This window comes from Xyrauchen texanus, chromosome 6 (assembly GCF_025860055.1).
Source record: "Xyrauchen texanus isolate HMW12.3.18 chromosome 6, RBS_HiC_50CHRs, whole genome shotgun sequence".
Lineage (NCBI taxonomy): Eukaryota > Metazoa > Chordata > Actinopteri > Cypriniformes > Catostomidae > Xyrauchen > Xyrauchen texanus.
This window is the reverse complement of record NC_068281.1, coordinates 50,072,016-50,092,227: the sequence shown is the minus strand read 5'-3', so window position 1 is coordinate 50,092,227 and position 20,212 is coordinate 50,072,016. Positions and strand designations below refer to the sequence as shown.

The window sequence follows — 20,212 nt, the reverse complement described above, 5'->3', positions numbered from 1 at the left end:
ATATAATTTGGTATTACCCACGTGGGGTTATACATGTATAAACCCACGTGGGTAATACCAGATGTTGTTTATTTTTATGATTAACACTTTTTTATGTTATGTTTTATGAGGATATATATATATATATATATATATATATATATATATATATATATATATATATATAATTTATTCACCTACGCATGTTTAACAAGCCATCTGTCTGTAGGCTTGTGACTCATTATACATATCACTTATACATAAGGAGGTGTGACGTCACGTAGTGCGGCAGGATGGAATTCTGTTCTCCATAGCAATGTCGAGTGAACTGAATCAAAAGGGAACATCTCTGGTTACACATGTACTTCGATTCCCTGAGATGAAGGGAACAAGACATTGCAAAAGCTGGCCACACTACTACTTCAGAGATTTGAGGAAAGAGAAATGCCCTCTGTCCCTCAGTCAGAAAAATCTGAAGTAATGGTGATTGAGCACCCACTTAAATAAGCCAAATGCACAACTAAAGTGGCAGGGTTCAAACACCATTGCCAATCAGAGGATTGGCATTATTGTACAATGATTACAACTAGGTCATCGAGGAAAGTATTCCTCATAGCAATGTCTTGTTCCCATCATATCAGGGAACCGAGGTTACATGTGTAACCGGAGACGTTATACGCTGGGTGTCGCTGTTTGTCAGAGTGACTTAACAAATATGACTACTTTACAAATGGTTGGAACTCACATTTTGTAATATTTTATTTATGTAGTCATTTATTTTTCTCATTCGAATTTGAGGAGACACTGCCTCCCTTGCCTACTCTGAGAAATCACGACTGCATAACAGCCTGTCTCTATACGAAACGCTACATCTCACAACAAAAACATTTATACACACATTTTGGTGGCTTAATAGGAGTGAAAATATCACATATGTTTCAACACATGGAGCACTTTGAAATTTAGGCATGCTAGATACATTTTGAGCTAAGACCCTACATAAGATGAGCGGGTATAGAAGAAAAATGTATGTTTTTACTCTGCAATGCCAAATTTTACTTGGATTTGGGATTTGATACTTTACAAGTTTTCATTAAATAGGCCACACAAAACAAATTTTGGCTTTGTATTTTTTTGTGTTAATTTCAATTTCACATTTGTGGAATTGGTTATAAGACAAATGATTGACATTATTAATGTTTCTCACTCAAACATAAACTCATGCACTCTTGAGTTTGACTACAATCAAAAACACAGTATGAATTAAAATAACAGATATTCCCTGGTTAAAGGTAAATTCACCCCAAAATGAAAATTTGGTCATTTATTTGCACTCTGTCCAATAATATGCTACATCAAACATTTCATGCCAGGTTTTGTGTTATGAGAGAACCAATGATTTTCAATATCATTCACATCAAACATGGTGTGTCTGATGTGCCATATTCGAATTCAATGCAACCATTCAAGAGATATTTGACAGCTTCTACAGATGGAAGATTTCCAGTGAGGAACAGACTTTTATCTGTTCCTCACACAAAGCTATTGCTTCAGATCACTTGGAATAGCACACAATATGCAGGGCTGGGAGTTACTTTCAAAATATATTCCTCTACAGATTGCAGAATAAATGCTGTAAAATGTTATTTTTGAACGTATTCAGTCAGATTACTTGCAGCTAGTAATGTAATCATAATACTTTTGATTACTTCTTCAGCACTGGAAGATGGCATTCTTTGAAAAAGCCAAAATATCTTATGCAGAGCAGCTTCTCAAAAGATTTATTTAAAGGATTTATTAGATATTTTTCAGGAAAATAAGAAAAACAAATCTTGTTAAGGTTATGATTTTTGCAGTACACCTTCATCCTAATATTAAATAAATGAATTATAAAATATACAAAAAACTGCCTGGTAACAGGCACTATTAATAGCATTTTTGAATGGCTAAATGTTTTCCAATTGAATAGACCAAATATTAAATGAAACAAATTATAATAAATTGCAAAGTAATCAAAATACTTTTTGAATGAAACTATATTCTGAATACAAGCCATTTAAAATGTAATTGTAGTGTAATACAGTTACTAATATGTATTCTGTTAATCCCCAACAATGACAATATGTATGACCACCTTTAAGTTTCTTTTTTCCCCACTTTTGGAACATGAAAGACAAAAGGAAATTCTACAAAAGTCTTTTTGAAAGTTATGGGTTTATAATGAAATGAGGGTAAATAAAGACAGAATTTTCCACAATGTGAGTTTTTCTCCTGTATGAAATCTTTTGTGCCTTTTCAAGTATATGACTCACGCTAAAAGCACACATAAGGTTTCTCATGATATGTACAATATTTTCTAGAACTACAATAAGTTGCCACAATAAGACCAAATGTGTGGCCTCTCATTTACATGCCTTTTCAGCTGTGTTTGGAGACTTCCTTGGAGAAAGAACAATGAACAATGGTGTAATTCCCCCATGAATTCATTTCATATGATCTATATAAGATCATATAAGAACAATGGTGTAATTTCACTCCTGAATGCATTTTTATATGACCTACATAATTTGCTCAATATGTGAAACTCTTCCCATACTGAGGGTATGTTTATGGCTTCTCTCCAGAGTGAATTCTACTGTGATTCCTAAGCTTTGCTCTATGAATAAAACTCTTTCCACACTGATTGCAAGGGAAAGGCTTCTCTCCAGAGTGAATTCTTGTGTGAACCTCAAGATTTCCTTTATAAATGAAACTCTTTCCACACTGATCGCAAATGAAAGGCTTCTCTACAAAGTGAACTTTCATGTGATTCTTAAGGCTTGCTCTATGAATAAAACTCTTTCCACACTGATTGCAAGGGAAAGGCCTCTCTTCAGAGTGAAATCGACTGTGATTCCTAAGGTTTGCTCTATGAATGAAACTCTTCCCACACTGATCGCATGGGAACGGCTTCTCTCCAGCGTGAATTCTAATGTGAACCTCAAAGTTTGCTTTATCTGTGAAATGCTTTCCACATTGAAGGCATGTGAAAGGCTTCTCTCTAGAGTGAACACTTAGGTGACTCTCAAGGCTACCTCTCATGGCGAAACTCTTTCCACATTGATGGCATACAAAAGGTTTCTCTCCAGTGTGAATTCTAATGTGATCATTAAGGTTGTATTTATGTATGTAACTCTTTCCACACTGATCACATTTATAAGGTCTGTTTCCTGAGTGAACTTTCATGTGCTGCTTAAGCTTTGCTCTATGAATGAAACTCTTTCCACACTGATCGCACGAGAAAGGCTTCTCTCCAGAATGAAGGCTCATGTGATTCTTCAGGTTTGCCTTAAGACTGAAACTCTTTCCACACTGATCGCATGAGAAAGGCTTCTCTCCAGAGTGAAGGCTCATGTGATTCTTAAGGCTTACTTTATAAAGGAAACTCTTTCCACACTGATCGCATGTGAAAGACTTCTCTCCAGAGTGAACACTCATGTGATTCTTAAGGCTTTCTTTTTGAACAAAACTCTTTTCACACTGATCGCATGGGAATGGCTTCTCTCCAGAGTGAACTTTAAAGTGATCCATAAGTCGTTCTTTAGATGTGAAATTTTCTTTGCATTGAAGGCAGGTGAAAAAAAATTGGGCTCCAGTTCTTCGCCGTCTTTTTTGTGAGAAATTTTCAGTCTCTGAGCTACTATAATATTTATCTTCAGTTTTGAAATAAGGTTCCTCATACTGATGTTTCTCCTCCAATGTCAGTTCTTGACTTTCCTCTTTCACTTCCATCAGATCTAAAATAAACACATTCAATTGTTAAAATTAATTTCAAGAGTGACAAATGTGATATGAGTAGAAAGAATAGTGACTTTAGTTTAATGGCTGAAAGCAAAAATCCATAATTCTTATGTTATTTCCATTAAATCTAATTTATGACATGTACACAATGTCATTCAGATCAGAGTTTCTTAATCCTTTACACTAACACTACACATTTTGTATATCTCACTTATTCTACACACACATTTTAAGGGACTAGTGTATAAAACTTGCCATAGATTTCACCCTAAAAGAGTGCAGATTTTGCATACGCAATTTTTTTTTTTCATATTTATAAAATCATATGTACACCAGAACCTCTACAAAATTCCCTTCATAAATACCACTGAAAGGAATAATTATTGTGCATTATAATTCTTCTCATCCTTTCCACCCCATAATAAATCAATATCACTTAAGCAAGAGTGCTGTTATATAATGGTCGACCAATATGTTGTTTTAATGGCTCATGCGGATATCCAGAGGGCAAGGTGGCTGATAGTCAGACATAATGCTGATTAGGAATGTCATAAAATATTGATATACAGATTATTGTTCGGCACATTTTCCTGATACGTTTTTGAGCCATCAATATATTTAAATTAGCCATCATTTTGTGCTTTTAAATTCACTGTCAGTTGGCCTTCGGTTTAATGTAGTCTGGCGCAATAGATTTGGGAGACCACAAGGGGGAGGTATAACATATAATGTGCTTAATACTGAAAGGATGTGTCAGTGCGGTGCAGGTGGCTGTCCAAATTTGTGAATCTAGTCACTATACACACAAAAGACAGGAAGGTTTTTGTATTTCAAGAATGACCAAAGTGGGGCCTGGGTAGCTCAGTGAGCAAAGACACTCTTGGAGTCGCGAGTTTGAATCCAGAGAGTGCTTATGGGGCTTTTCAACTGCACTTCACGGCACAACTCAACTCGACTCTGCTTGCATTTTGGGGGTTTTCCACTGTGGATAGTACCTGGTACTTATTAGTACCACCATGGTCGAGGTTCCAAGCGAGTCGAGCCAATACTAAATGTGGCATCCCTGCAGATCAGTGATTGGTCAGAGAGAATAGTCACTACCAGGGTCACTGGATTTGCGACACGGGACATCAACTTGCTAGTTTCAAAGTTAGCTACAGCAATAGCAGTATCATTTGTTCACGCGACTTTCAAATTGTAAAAAGAAATGGCTGTGCGCAAAACCACGCCGTGGTCAATAAACGATGTGCAGATGTTCCTCTCGTTAACGACGAACGAAACGACACAAAACAAAAAAGTATTTCAGGAAGTGTCTCAGCTGTTGGCAGCACACGGCTACCACCGGACCTACTAACAGTGTAGGGAAAAGTGAAAAAAAATAACTTTAGTGACTACAGAACCATCAAGGAAATGTAGAAGTGGTTCGACTAAATGGACGCTATTTAGACCGGTGAGCAATGGGAGGGAGAGTGCCCTGGACTCAGCCTCGGCTGGAGTCCATGATGGAGGATGGTACGTTAACTCTATACTCTGCTTGAAAGCTTCACTTTATTTAGTTGACCAGCTACTGGAAAGGTTGCTTCTAAAACAACCAGGCCAATTTGACTGTGACACTTGTGTAAAATCACCATGCAACAACTGCTTTATGCAGCACAATGAGCTAACAGCTAGCAGTCGTTATTGTTTATTGTTTTGTGTCACGTTTAAGATGATGTCACTGCAGTAGATGTGGCGCAACTATGACAATCAGCCTATAATCCCACCCACGTTGAGGTGGCACTAAACAGCAGTGGAAAAGCAAGCTCAGAAAAGTAAAGTGAGTAGAGTCGAACCATAACTTTCAGTGGAAAAGTGTTATTAGTGACTCCAGCCAGGCTTATGAAGCAACCAATTAGCCCATATGCTAGGGTGGGTAGAGTCACATGGGTTTCCTTCCTCATGGTCACAATGTGGTGGTTCTCACTCTTGGTGGGGGACGTGGCAAGTTGCGAGTGGATGCCGAGGTGAATAGTGTGAGACTCCACATGTGCTAAGTCTCTGCGGTAACGTGCTCAGCAAGCCATGTGATTAGATGCGTGTGCTGACTGTCTCAGAAGCAGAGGAAACTGAGATTCGTCCTCCATTACCCAGATTGAGGCAAGTAACTGCACCACCACGAGGAAATAGAGAGTATTGGGAATTGGGCATGCCAAATTGGGGAGTAAAGGGGATAATATCCACACACAAAAAAAAGAATAAACAAATTGATGTTAATGAGTTTGCAGGTTAGTGTAATAATAAATTAATAAATAAATGAAATGCTAACAAATAAATCTTAGCATTTCACAATAAATGTAAACTGGATTGAATTTTTCAACATGGGGCATTAAAATATAACTGCAGTAAATAACTTGCAAAAGTGTGGCAAAGGGCACTTTTAAAAGAAATAACAGTATCTGTAATCGGATCTGTATCAGCCAATCACACACTGTAAATCAAAACGGTAATCGGGCGTTCCCACAATTCCCTGCGTGACCCATTACATGCGACTTACAGGGACAATCCCCCCGGAGCAACCTGGAGTTAAGTGCCTTGCTCAAGGACACAATGGTGGTGGCCATGGGGTTCGAACCAGCAACTTTCTGATTAACAGCCCTGTGCTTTAGCCACTACGCAGCCACCACCACTCCTAGAAGCAAGGGGACATGATGGTGGCTAAGGATCTCGCGCATCTGGCTGGTGCTGCGTGTGGTTCAAATAGGGGTTATTCTCAGCCTACTAGAATAACCCCTCATTCTAAAACTAATATAGATCTATTGTTTACAAATAAACCTGAAAGAATTTTAAAGCATTATAATTTGTTGACAGGGCTGTCTGACCATAATGTAATATTTCTTTCAAGAAAACTAACAAAGCAACGCTTTTTAAATTCATTTTAAAATACTGCCCATCGTGATATAGTCCCTAAAAATCAGCAACGCAATCTTGAAATAGCTTTAAAAGACATTGATTGGAGTGAAGTCCTGCAAAGTGAAAATTTAGAGAGAGGCTCTGATTATTTTTTGGGAAAGGTTAAAGAGGTGTCTGAATTGTTTACTAGAAGGGGACGGTTAACAAAAATAAAAGAAAATACATTACCCTGTGTTAACAATGAATGTAGGAAATTGATGAAGGAGAGAGATCAGCTCCTTAAAAAATCACTGAATTCTGGTCTCCTAACTGATTGATATAAATACACCTCTATGAGGAATAAAGTAATTCAGACTTTACATTTACATTTATGCATTTGGCAGACACTTTTATCCAAAGCGACTTACAGAGCACTTATTACAAGGACAATCCCCCCGGAGCAACCTGGAGTTAAGGGCCTTGCTCAAGGGCCTAACAGTGGCATCTTGGTGGTGCTGGGGCTTGAACCCCCGACCTTCTGGTCAGTAACCCTGAGCCTCCACCACTGAGCCACCACTGCCCCATATTAACTTTATGAAAGGTTAAAGCAAGTTTTTTTATGAACATTATTGAGGGGTCAAAAGGGGATGGGAAAAAAATTTCCCATCTGCTTGGAAGATGGCTACAGTTGTCCTAATCTACAAATCTGGAGATAAATTAAATTTGAAAAATTATAGGCCAAATAGTATTCTTCCTATTATATCTAAGGTAGCAGAAAAATGGGTATCAAATCTTTTGACTAATCATCTAATTAAGGGTTTTATTTATTTACATCCAATGCAATTTGGTTTCCGTAGAAATTACTCAACAGATTCAGCAAACTGTTTGTTTGTTGAGCGAGTGAAATGCTTATTAGATAAGAATGCATGTGTGGGTGCTGTCTTTTTAGATTTAAAGAATGCATTCAACACTGTTGACCATCAGGTGCTCTTATCTAAACTAACAAATTTTAATTTCTCAGAGGAAGCAATACTTTGGGTAAAATCTTATCTTTCAAATAGGAAACAATGTGTATGTATTGATGGTGTGAAATCTTCTTATATTGCTTGCTCCAAGGGGGTTCCACAAGGTTCTATTTTAGGACCAATTTTATTTTCACTTTACATTAATGATTTACCTGAAGTATGTAAAGATGTAAATATTCAGTTATATGCTGATGATGTAGTTATTTATATCCATGCAAAGACTTTTGAAAAAGCATCGATTACTTTGACCTCTGCTATGACTAATGTACAGGATTGGCTTATTAGGACAGGTTTAATATTGAACACAAAAAAATCTGTGTGTATGATGTTTTCAAAACGGTTAGTAGAGATGACGCATTCAAATGTATTTATGGGAGGAGAGGAAATAGAAGTTGTGAAAGAGTTTAAGTATCTTGGAGTTACTTTAGATTCTACTCTCACTTTTAAAAGCCATGTAAAAAAGTTGTCTAATATTGTGAAATTTAATTTAAAGAATTTTAGGTATATTAGGTCCTTTTTGACAGTTGGTGCTGCAAGGTTGTATTTATATTCAATGATTTTTTCACATATGCATTATTGCTTCAGTAGTTGGTCTTTTACGAGTAACTCAATTCTTAAGTCAGTAGAAATACTGTATAAGAAGGCAATAAAAGTGTTTGATAAAAAAACCCTTTCATTTCACCACTGTAATATAAATAAGAAACATAATCTATTGAGTTTTGAAAATTGTAAAAATTGTAATTATGCGTGCTTTGTTTATAAGGTCTGGCATGGCCTTGCTCCACCTCCATTGAAGGAGTTTATTAAACAGAGGGGAGATTGTGGTATTGGTAGCAGGTCTGTCAATAGAGAGGACTGGGAAGTACCAAATAGGTGAACATCCTTTGGCCCGAAAGTTTTACCAGTGATAGGGAGCAAATATTTTAATAGTTTGCCACAGTCAATACGACAATGTTCTACTTATCACACTTTTAAAGAACATCTTAAGAAGTAGCTTATGAAAAATCAAGTGTGTAAACATTTTTCTTAGTCATTTTTGTGATGTGTTTTTATGTATTGTGTTTTTTAGTTGAGTCTTGTGTATAGTGAGTATTTGTTATTTGTGTGTACCTACCTAGGGACTACGGACGTAAATTAGCAATACTGCTATAATCCGGCTTGTTTACATCTTGTATTCTGTACAAATGTTCATCAACATGCTTTGTCCCTATCAAATAAAAAAAAATAAAAATAAAAAAAGCAGTTTTCATTTTTAAAGTAGCCCATTTAATTTACTAGCTGGAATTTCCATAAATAGGCATTACAATATGGTTATTTCATATATTTAAACCAATTTGTATTGTTTTTTCCCCCCAAAAAAACGTACTATATAGTGATATATCATTATTGTTATATAAAATTACTTGTATCGTGACAGAACATTTTGGACACATCACCCACGACTAGCCGCAACGAACGCTTCCAATGTTGACAGCTACATTGATTATAATAGTTCTATTCACATTTGACGCGATCTGCCACTCATATCCGGTGTAGACCAGGTGTTAGACAACATAGGACTATTTTTAGTCACACCTTTTCTGTTGTGTATCTTGCATAGCTTTTTATTCGGAAGCTGCACTCAACGGAGGCAGTTGATACTACGATTATGAGAACAAAGTTTGTTTGACATGACATTAAATTACGGTTTTCACGCACAGTGCAGGAGAGTTGTCAATTAGTCTGTTGACTCAAAGAAAATAGTGTCATTCGGATTCTTCCCTGTCCACAGTTTTAAAACTGCTTGCTTGGCCTGTAGCTCGGCATGTCCCACTGTTCTTGTAGCCTCAGATAAAGACAGAAACATGGCTGCAGGAAGGGAAACTTTCCTGACTTGCATTGAAAGTGTAACCCCTTCTCCTCGGAGCTCTGAAGGTACAGACTGCTGATGCCTAACCCCGAAGTGAAAATAATACATTTGATTGGTCAGATTTTCTGTCACTCAGCTAATAAAATTACTTACATAACCCTTCAAAATCCTTGTTAAGGGTGACGCATTAACGTAGAGTTACAGAGTGATAATGAGTAAGAACAAACAATCTGCATAATTCTAAAAAATTGTAGGTGAATGTGGGCCCGCAGCTGATTAGCAAAACTATTTCAACACACTAGCATTAGCTAGTAGGTTAGCAGAGGCCTACAGCTGTGCACTGACAGTATAAACACAAAACTCTGTACTTCAAATCTCGGTAGCAGTTAAATCCACAAATAATCAAGCATACTTAAAGGGTGTGATCCTGAAGTGCCAGATTGTCCCAACAAAGTGGGAACTGCACCATCTTTCAGGAGTAACCATCTTGAAAATTTGGCATTGGTTGTACTGCTTAATAATTCAAATAAATTTGAAACCACTGATTTTTCAATTCATCTGCTTATGGAAGTCCAAAAGAAGAGGTTTTGCTTTCGCAGTAAAGAAAACAGCATCCTCTCAATGTGGAGACAACACTAACACAACTCATCCTGGCCTCAGCTAAAACTATGTTTGTTTGAGGGCAGCCAAAGTAGCCCTTTGGTGGGCATTATGCATATGTGTTACATAGTGACGTAGATACTTTAAGGAATAAATGGCTGGACTATAAACAGCCTGTTTCTTGTAGTTCTTGAGCAGTGTTTTCTGTGGGAGAGCATAACTCCCTTTGTGCTTTGTAACTTTGCAGACAAAGAGCCGTGTTACACACTAAAGGAAAGGTAAAATCCTCAAAAGCATTACAAGGCTTCTTTAAAGGTCAACATTACATTTAAGTTGTTTTTGAAGTTGTATATGTATATATTTTAATGCATTTATTTATAAAATGCACATCAATTGTTAAATAAACAGGGGAAAGAACATTACGTCACCATTATATAAACATTTATGTCACCCTTTCTCTGTAGGGTTTGAAGGGGTTGACTGCAGACTGCACACCACTGATATGTACACCAAATCAGCCACAACGTCCCCCTTGTTCTGCCAAGACAGCACTAACCCACAACTCAGAATAGCATTCAGAGATGATATTCTTCTTACCACAATTGTAGAGTGGTTATCAGTGTTACCATAGACTTTGTCAGTTCAAAACAGTTAGGCCATTCTCTCTTAAACTCTCTCATCAACAAGAACTCCATCCGCAGAACTGACGCTCACTGGATGTTTTTTGGTTTTTGGCATTATTCTGAGCAAGTTCTAAAGACTGTTTTGCATGAAAATCCCAGGAGATCAGCAGTTACAGAAATACTCAAATAGCCCATCTGGTACCAACAAACATGCCACGGTCCAAATCACTGATATCAACATCAGCACTGTTGCCACATGATTGTTGGTTCCAGAAAAATCCAAAAGCATCCAGTGAGTGGCAGCTCTGTGGACAAAAATGCCTTGTTGATGATAGAGGTCAACAGAGAATGGCCAGACTGGCTCAAACTAACAAAGTCTACTGTAACTCAGATAACCTCTCTGTACAACTGTGGTGAGAAGAATATCATCATGCGGGTTGGCACTGTTTTTGGTGGCACGAGGGGGACCTACACAATATTAGGCAGGTGGTTTTAATGTTGTGTCTGATCGGTGTATACAGTGGCATGGGCACCCTTGGCCAAAATGTCTGTTGCTGTGAATAGTTAAGTGAGTAGAAGATGAATTGATCTCCAAAAGGCATAAAGTTAAATGTGAAACATTCTTTTCAAAATTTTAAGCAAGATAAGTGTATTATTTTTGTTTTGCACAATTTTAGGGTGAAAAAAAGCTTGTTCACAATCATCGTTTGGAAAGGCCAGGTGATGCAAATTTAAAAGCTTTACAAATACTCTAACTCCTCAAACCTTCCCAACAATCAGCAGCCTTGGGCTCTTCTAAACAGCTGCCTAGCACTGGCCAATCTGTTAGCTGGCCACAAAAAGCATTTACAAGCTGTGATACGTGCCAAGGGGGTGTTAATAAATACTGACCATTCAGGGTGCCTAAACATTTGCTTTGGGCCCTTTTCCTTTTTTTCTTTTTACTGTAAAAGATGGAAATAAATTTGCATCTGTAAAATTGCTTAAAATATTAAAGAAATGTGTCATTTTTAACTTTATGCCTTTTGGAAATAAGGCCATCTTTTGCTTGCTTAGCTATTCACAGCAACATAAATTTTGATCAGGGGTGCCCAAACTTTTGCATGCCACTGTATATCAGTGAATGCATCCACCTTCCAATGGACCATTCTACCACCAAATATGTCCTGCAGTAAAAAGTCATTATACCATCTATTGCTAGCCATCTTCTTATGGACATGCACATCACAGACTGATGGTTATTGAAAAAAAAAGTGAAGAAAAAAAAAATATTTTGAACATGATTTCAGCAATTGCTCCCATTAAAATGATAGAATGTCAGTAGAATGTCATGGGAAAAGTCATTTACATTTATCCACGTTTTTCCTCAATTCTCCTCATGTTGCGCTATTACGACGAGAAATGTTCTCTTAGATGCACAGCATTTTGCTGAATTGTTGTTATGGCTTATGGGAGAATTTGTTCTGTTAGAGCAGAACGCTTCAGAAACTACTGAAAAATGAATGTTATGACAATAAGTCCTAAAAAAGATGTCAAATATGTGTATTAAATGAAAAGCACAGCTATAAATCATTTTGTTCAGTTCTTACTTGACAATGTGCAGTGTAAGGATGGTGCACACATATTACGTTTTACACTATAATTTCATCAATTCTGATGTGTGCGTGAAAAATACCATACACATGTTTTGATTCCAATTTTGTGGGTGTGCAACATTTATAAATCAGGCTACTAATGATCTAATCAGTACAATCAGGTGTGTTAAAGTTTGGTGACCTATATGAGAGTGGAGTGTTGAGGTATTTAAAAATATGGTTCACCATTTTGGGATTTTTATGTCTCAATCCAAGATGTACTGTGTTAGTGGTCCAACAGGAATGTATAGAGAAACACTGATTTAGATTTTAATTGACAGCTCCTATGATTTTCTAAACTATTGTGACCAAGTTATAACTGGCTTTGTTGCATTATGTTCCTCAGCAGTGATTAATGAAGAATCAAGAATGGACACAAACCTATTTGTTGCTCAGTATCTTCATGTTTCACTCTGCAGGGTTCTTGATCACTCACGTCCACTCTCTCTTCTTTAATAAACTCCATCTGTACAATAAAGTGTCGCGCAGACTTCAGTGAATAACCCTCAAGTTATTCCTGCTTGTACAGAAACCTTGTTTTCACTACGTTTATGTTGGTGAGACTTATGAGCCTCAATATTTACTGGCATACTTCTAGTGCGAACTTTTGCGCTGGTTATGACTACGTACGTACTTTATAAGATGTACAGTCCGATGTGGGATATTTCCACTTGATGTCTACATCTCTCTCAACTATCCACACAGGAAAAACAACGGCAATGCTATTTAGCCAATTGTACATCTACCAACTGAAAAGATAATTTACCGTGTTTAAAATGTTTGTTTTCAACAACGTTCGCTAAACAGGTTCCATGATTGTGTAAGGTAGGAACTTGGACTCAATTTTACATTTAGTTAAAAGTGCTGCTTAAAAAAACAAATGTTTCAGGTTGTTTATTGTTAGCCGTTTACTTCTCCCAGTGTGCCACCATGTTTGCATGACGTCACATCACCCGCCGCTCAATCGGAAAAACACCGCCATCTGGTGGAGGACCAAGATGGCCACCTGAACTGACGCTTTTTATCGGGCTCTCCATCACAATAAATAAATAAATATGCTAGCCTATCTTGATTGGGAAACTTTTTGTTATTATTATTATTATTATAGCGCTGTATTCTTAGCTTATCGTTTTAATTAAAAATCACTTAAAGGCAGTGGTTAAATTGGCTTTTGTAGGGAGGGGGAGCCCTTATTTACGGTGAATGGTCATCATTTAAAATCCCGCCGTAAAATGACTTAATGTGTTTTTACACCAAAGGGGCTCTTTTTCCAGTATTAATGTGTAAGTTAGGGTTGAGTAGTTATTCAAACAAAGACAAATACTTTACAATTCACTTATTTTATTATTATTTTTTATTTGTGCAATTTAGAAACGTTGAAGTCCCTTCGCACCTGTATGTTAATGTAACTCTTGCAGTAATTATTTATCATATTCATGCTGCCTGTGTTATTCTGTTGAGTGTTGAAAAACCATCGAGGAGAAACGCATCATGACAAGTTTTAGAAAGAAAAAAAAAGAGTAAACTCGTCCGCATTGCGACAAACATTAGTCGTTCTATACATTTCTTTTTATTATTATTATTAAAACTGAATAATAAATTAACAGGGAAGTAGAGATGGCAAAATAAATGTATAATCTCTGCCTTTATTGAGTTTTGTAATGCCTGATAGAAAAGTATCTATCTTTGAGAGCAATATAATACTTTAAGCAATTGCAGAATAGTCCCATTAGTCACAGACACACTTCAGAAAATTGAGTACACAACTATTTCTGGGCTTAAAAGTTACAACAAACCAAATCAATGCAGAACATTGTATCTCAAAAGCATTACAATGTGGCCCCCTATGCACTACTTAAAGCCCGATGTGGCCCCTTTACCAAAATAGTTACAAATATTAATAATTACACACATCACCTTTACAAATTTGTTTCAGGATTTTACACTAGTAAAAGTAAAATGTTTCAGTTTCATATGAAATACTCTAAAGGTAGAATTATTAGAATTATTATTAGACATCAACAGTGGCCGTTTAAAGTTTCAAGATGTGTTTCAGCTAGTATTTATTTTTCATAAATACATTAATTTATTATTATTATTTAAGACTAGCACACTGACCTAACCATGGTAATGAGGAGCCTTTCCTTCTGTGTAATATGTGTATAAATATGTAATATTATGTAATAAATGAGATAATAATGGGCCCATATTAAGTACAGTTTCTGTAGATTTTGACATCAACAACAAAAATAATGTCACATGATGCATGTCCTTGTACCGGAAAACCATGAACAAATCTATGCAACATAAAAGGAAATGCAACCCAGGATACATTAAATACAGGTTATGTTTAATCTATGGCAGGACGACACAGAGGCGTTTCCAGCATTGAAGGACATCCGGGGCTTAGCCCAGACCATTTTATTTTCACACTAGCAACCACTTCCCTGTAGTCCAAAGCTGGTGAGAGGGTATTCTTTGAGTTTTGCTCTGGCTGGGCCTGTTTCTACAGTTCCTAAATCTTCCACTCTAGTACTATCCTCGACTAACTCATCCTCTCTCCTCCCTGAATCATCTGTGATGCAAAAGAACAGATACAGCACATAACTTATTGCAAATCAGCATCAAACAACTAATTCATAAAGTGCTACATATTTCAAATTGTAGACCAATACCACTGAAGAAGAGCAGATCAGTGGGATTGCCCTTAGATCTATCATGATTCTTGAATTTTCATGTACATTAACATAAAGTCATCTCAAAAGAGTTATATTATAGTGAGTAAAGTGAAGCAAAAAATTTTTTTTTATATAAATAATTTATATTTTTTGACATAAATAGTCAAAATCATGTATAAGATCCTAAGTTAAAGCAATACATGAATGACTTTAGTCTAAGTTCATTGACACACCATGGCATCGAACTGTATATAATTCTCCATGTTCATCTGTCAAAAACCTTTCATTAGGATCATTGAGATAAACAATGTTTCACTTTTAACTTTCTCTAAAGTAAAGTGACTGATTAATTGTTACCAGTTTCCATGCCTGATTCTGGCACATCTTTGCTACCCTCAAAGTGTATATTTACTACAAACTAATATCACAAAAAAAGTCACACATACATTTTGTTAATGCTTATTGGTTATCCTTAGCGAAAACAACACCTGATAAACAAGAAAATTATGCTGCGAATGGGACTCGAACCGCGGTCGACGGCGTGAGAGAAAATTGAACTAACCACGAGGCCGGAGGCCATAACATATCATAATAGGCGGTAGTAGATGTCTTGAGGTTTAGCCTACTGTGGGTGAAAGCCAGCTAGACGATGATTTTTTGACTTTAAGGACAAAAACAAATGAGAATTCTTACCCACTGACTTCTTTCGGAAATTTTAGAAGCCTCATTTGCTTCATTTTTGCTGTCTTTCCTGCTAACTGCTGTTAACTCGCCACTAAGTAACGTTAGTTGACGTCAGCTCCTCCCCTACCTGCTGCATATTCAACAGAGAGGAAGAAACGGAGTCGCCCATAGGCTACCGACTGCAAAGGAACTTATTCTATAGGCTAGATTATGCCTATGTCTATTTTTACAGGCTGTATGCAATATGTGCAGAGCCAAAGCACAATGAAATAAGGCAACTTATGATTTCGGAGGTTTACATAGGCTTTTGTCCGGTTTCACAGTTGTCAGTCAACTTTTCAAAATTCATTCGGGGCTACACTCAAAACATTCAAAATCGGCTGCCGCCGCCTCTGAAGGAGACGGAGCTGAGCTCCGTCAGGGTGTGTTGTGGACCTGAGGAGGCGGAGCTGCGCTCCGGTGCGCTCCGGCCCAATTTAACCTCTGCTTAAAGGTACCGAAGTTACAGTTGACCCCGAACGGCGATTCGCCTGCAGCGAAGAAGAAAACAAGTCCGTTAAGAGTGCTTCTTCTAATGCTTATGTTATCGGTACATTGTCCCAGCTCAACAACGAAAGGTCCGATAAAAGTTTTATCTTCTACTCACAGAGCAAACCGATAGAACAGTGCATACGGGATGCTTTATACATTTCTGAAGCAACAACTGCGCTATTTAAACCGCTTTACTATCACCTGTGCAGCTGAGGAGAGGAGAAGCTGACAGCTGCACTCTAATCGAAGCAAATATACTGTAGCCTATCTCTCATCCTGAACCAGCAACTTCCATTTGTGCTTAAAAATGAAAATGAATAGCATGGCATAGATTCGTTTTAAATCATAATTAAATACTATTATATGATTTACATTGCTTAAACATATACAAATAATATAATCAGTTGAAGTAATAGTATTCAGTGTGTTTTGATGGAGAACTGTGTGGAACCAGCCTTAATATGGTGGCCAATCAAATTCTACCTGTATTGGCAGGGACTCCACCCAGGGGTATATGAGGAGCAAGGGGGAATTGGGAGTTCACTTAAATGTGTAGCTCATACAGCTCCCTGTAGATGTCTCCCTCTCTTATTTCAAGCAATTTTATAGCATAGCAAAGTCCTTCATTTGGAATGGTAAACGTCCCAGATTACATTTCAGTAAGTTACATAGGCTGATTGACAAATGTGGACTAGGCCTACCCAAGATTTTGTTTTATTATTATGCGTTTGGTCTCAGATATTTGGCTTATTGGTCGCTTCCACCTGAGAGAGCCCCTCCCTGGTTTGGTATTAAACAGGAAGTTCTTGCCCCTATTTTGCCATTTTAAAACCTTTCTATCAAACTAAGAAGTTAAGTTACACCCTGTTATATCGCATTTGCTCTTGGTATGGACAGAAGTTTCCAGAGTGTTTAATTCAGACATTTATTTGAATGCTGCTTCGAGCATATGGCTGAACCCAAAATAATGTATTAATAAGTCTCCTTTCTGCTGGACAGAGTGGATTGTGAGGGAGGTTACTACACTTGGTGACCTATATGAGAGTGGAGTGTTGAGGCATTTAAAAATATGGTTCACCATTTTGGGATTTCTATGTCTCAATTCTTTAGGTATTTACAGCTGCGCCACCTGCTCTGTACTATTTTTGGGAGTAGCATACACCCCCCTAAAGTGGCAGATACTCTGGGAGTGGTGATTTCTGCTTTTTCGAGTCATCAGTGAATTACTCCCTGCTAATTCGGAGTCTGGGGGATGGAGATTATGGGAGCCAAGAGATTATGGGAGAAAGATTTAAACTTGTTATTGGAGGAGAGTGGGTTAGGATTCTAAAAAACATCAAGTCTGCATATAGATATGCAAGGGTGCACCTTATGCAATTCAAGATTTTAAATTGTATAGGCTTGGTCTTAAAGGCCAAAGCCAATCTGAGGATGGAGACATAACCCATGTCTTTTGGGGGGTGTTAAGATCCAGGAGTTTTGGTTGAAGGTTCAGAGTCTTGTTTGTGATGTATTGGGCACTCGCCTTTCATTTTGCCCCAGACTCTGTATTTTGGGTGATGGGGCGGTCATCGACGTTGAGAATAGGCAGATAAAGAGTTGGGTCCTAACTAGTGTCATGATCGCCAGACAGGTTCTTTTAAGGGGTTGGAGATCAGCTGGAGCACCTTCATTTCATGAGTGGTGCTCAGAGATGGGGAGGGTGGCGGCCTTTGAAGAAGGGTCGTTTAGAAGGCTAGGAAAATGTAATTTGTTTAAAGAGAAAAATGGCGAATTCCAGACATTACTAGGTGTGTAATTATTATTATTATTATTTGTAATCTTTTTATTTTTATGTGTGTCTATAATCATGTGGATATACTTTTATGTGACCACAGGGATGTTTGTTGGGGGTCAGGGTGGGGTTGGTGATTGGGAGAGGTGGTTGTGTGGTTTAAATGTTTGAATGATTCCATATAAATATATACTGGTATACTATTTTTGCTCTTGTATATATGTTTTGTAGGAATCAATAAAAAAATTATTAAAAAAAAAAAAGTTAAAGACACGTCTCTTCTTTTTCAATCCTTTATCATAAGATATTTTTCGATATCTGTCTTTCTTCTGCTCTAACTTCTATACTACTCCAGCTATATTTCAAACTTTGCAGTGCTATACTGCAGATATTGTTGGATTTTGTATTACTAATTGCTTATGTTCCTTATTTTGTAAGTTGTTTTGGATAAAATTGTCTGCTAAATGACTAAATATAAATGTATTTATTAAGGATGGGCATGAGTACTCGAAAGTGACAGAAATGATCACTTCCGATGATCATATCAATCAAATGACCGATAATGAAAATGCTTGACATGGCATTTCACTGAATTGGAAATTCAGTTACAAATATCAGACAACTGTACACAAACGTGTCAAAGATGGGCCTTTTTTCATTTCGAAATTAAATACGTTGTGATTTTCAGTGGTAACTTGATTGTCAACAGAGGCGTAATAGCAACCAAAGTACCAACAAGTGAAATCAGAGCTGAAGATTTCTGCATGAGTTGTTAGTCCAACATAAAGTGGGAGATAAATGTGAGGATGCATGAATTATCACAGCAACAAGCCCCAACAGAAAGCAGCATGACATTCTGTCCAGGACAAAGACATTACTCTAAACTCTAGAGAAGTGCGCGCACACAGAGTACTCGACCAGTACTCGAGTAATTACTTTGAATACTCGAGTACACAAAATGACCAAAATGCCCATCTCTAGTATTTATCTAATTAAATCACAGCCTTTGCAATTGAATATCCACACTAGAACATAACGTGATTTTAATTTGTGCACTGAATGTTTACTAGGGATACATTTTTTTTTTTTTTATCACAATTCAATGTTTGCCAATACCTCAAAATCTGCCACAATGTCAGGGTTTCCCGCAGCACTTTGAAACTAAGGCGGCCGCCTAAGCAACACACGCCTGCCGCCTTAACTACGTCGTCAAAAAAATATATATGAGCGATATTCGCCGTGTTACTCTGTCCTGTTTTCTCCCTTTCCATCTTTAAATGTGTGATAAGCCTTCGTGTTCGCTTCAGTCTTGTTATCAGCGCGTTCTTCCGCAGCGGCGCCGAGCGTGTGTGTGTGTGTGTGTGTGTGTGTGTGTGTGTGTGTGTGTGTGTGTGTGTGTGTGTGTGTGTGTGTGTGTGTGTGTGTGTGTGTGTGTGTGTGTGTGTGTGTTCATCTGAGCCTCATTGGTCTGTCACTGCTCGTCAATGTCAGAATATTTGAGATGACCAATCAAATCAAAGTAGGCGGGCTACACAGCGCAAATTTTAGCAGAGCGACTCGACGCGCTTCAGTTTACGGTCGGTCAAGTGCTAGATAAGATGTAAGTTGCTAAACTAAACATTTGCTATTTGACTGTTTTTTTAGGTCATAAATGTTATTTATGAAAATATGCATAAATGGTCCACTCGTAAAAGAGTGTAATTACCGAAGGGCCCTTGAAATGTTTTTTTCTAAACCAAGGAGGATAGCCTGTAGCGATGCTAGGTGTCAGCTCTGCCATAAGCAGTGATTGTAATAAGCTTTGCACATTTTGACGGACTATTAGATGTAATGTTATTACCTTGACAAACTAATACATCATTAAAAAGATATGACTCAAGTTTCAGTATTTGTCTTAATTTGTGTCAGGAGTTATGCAATCACCCCCCCCACCACCACCTTAACTAACAAATTTTCTGCGGGAAACCCTGAATGTGATTTTGATTCAGTTTGATTCAGGGGCCTGCGATAGATATAACGATACTTTGTGCCTATATTACAAAATTAATTACATTTATTATCTCACAAATGCAGATACATTTTTTTTTTTGTTGAGATCTCTGAAAAGTGCAAATCCAGTATCCACATTGGGACATCCACAACAAAATAATACATTAGTTGTGGAAAAAAATTATATAAAAAATAAAG

At 37.3% G+C, this 20,212-nt stretch overlaps 1 protein-coding gene across 1 annotated transcript; it reads right to left on the bottom strand.

Moving 5' to 3' along the window:
• Positions 1-1,266: 1,266 nt before the first annotated feature.
• Positions 1,267-13,287, bottom strand: LOC127644841 (gastrula zinc finger protein XlCGF57.1-like). Its single transcript, XM_052128242.1, has 3 exons — positions 12,993-13,287; positions 12,740-12,824; positions 1,267-3,755 (listed from the first exon to the last, which is right to left on the bottom strand). The coding sequence occupies exons 1-3, from the start codon at positions 13,098-13,100 to the stop codon at positions 2,587-2,589; spliced, it is 1,362 nt and encodes a 453-aa protein (XP_051984202.1). The 5' UTR covers positions 13,101-13,287; the 3' UTR covers positions 1,267-2,586.
• Between the last annotated feature and the right edge of the window lie 6,925 nt (positions 13,288-20,212).

Coding starts and splice junctions, on each gene's coding strand:
- LOC127644841 (XM_052128242.1), bottom strand. CDS start 13,100: ATGTACAATTGGCTAAATAGCATTGCCGTTGTTTTTCCTGTGTGGATA. Junction 12,825..12,992: donor CGGACTGTACATCTTATAAA/GTACGTACGTAG, acceptor TTTATTGTACAG/ATGGAGTTTATTAAAGAAGA. Junction 3,756..12,739: donor AGATACTGAGCAACAAATAG/GTTTGTGTCCAT, acceptor TGTTTATTTTAG/ATCTGATGGAAGTGAAAGAG.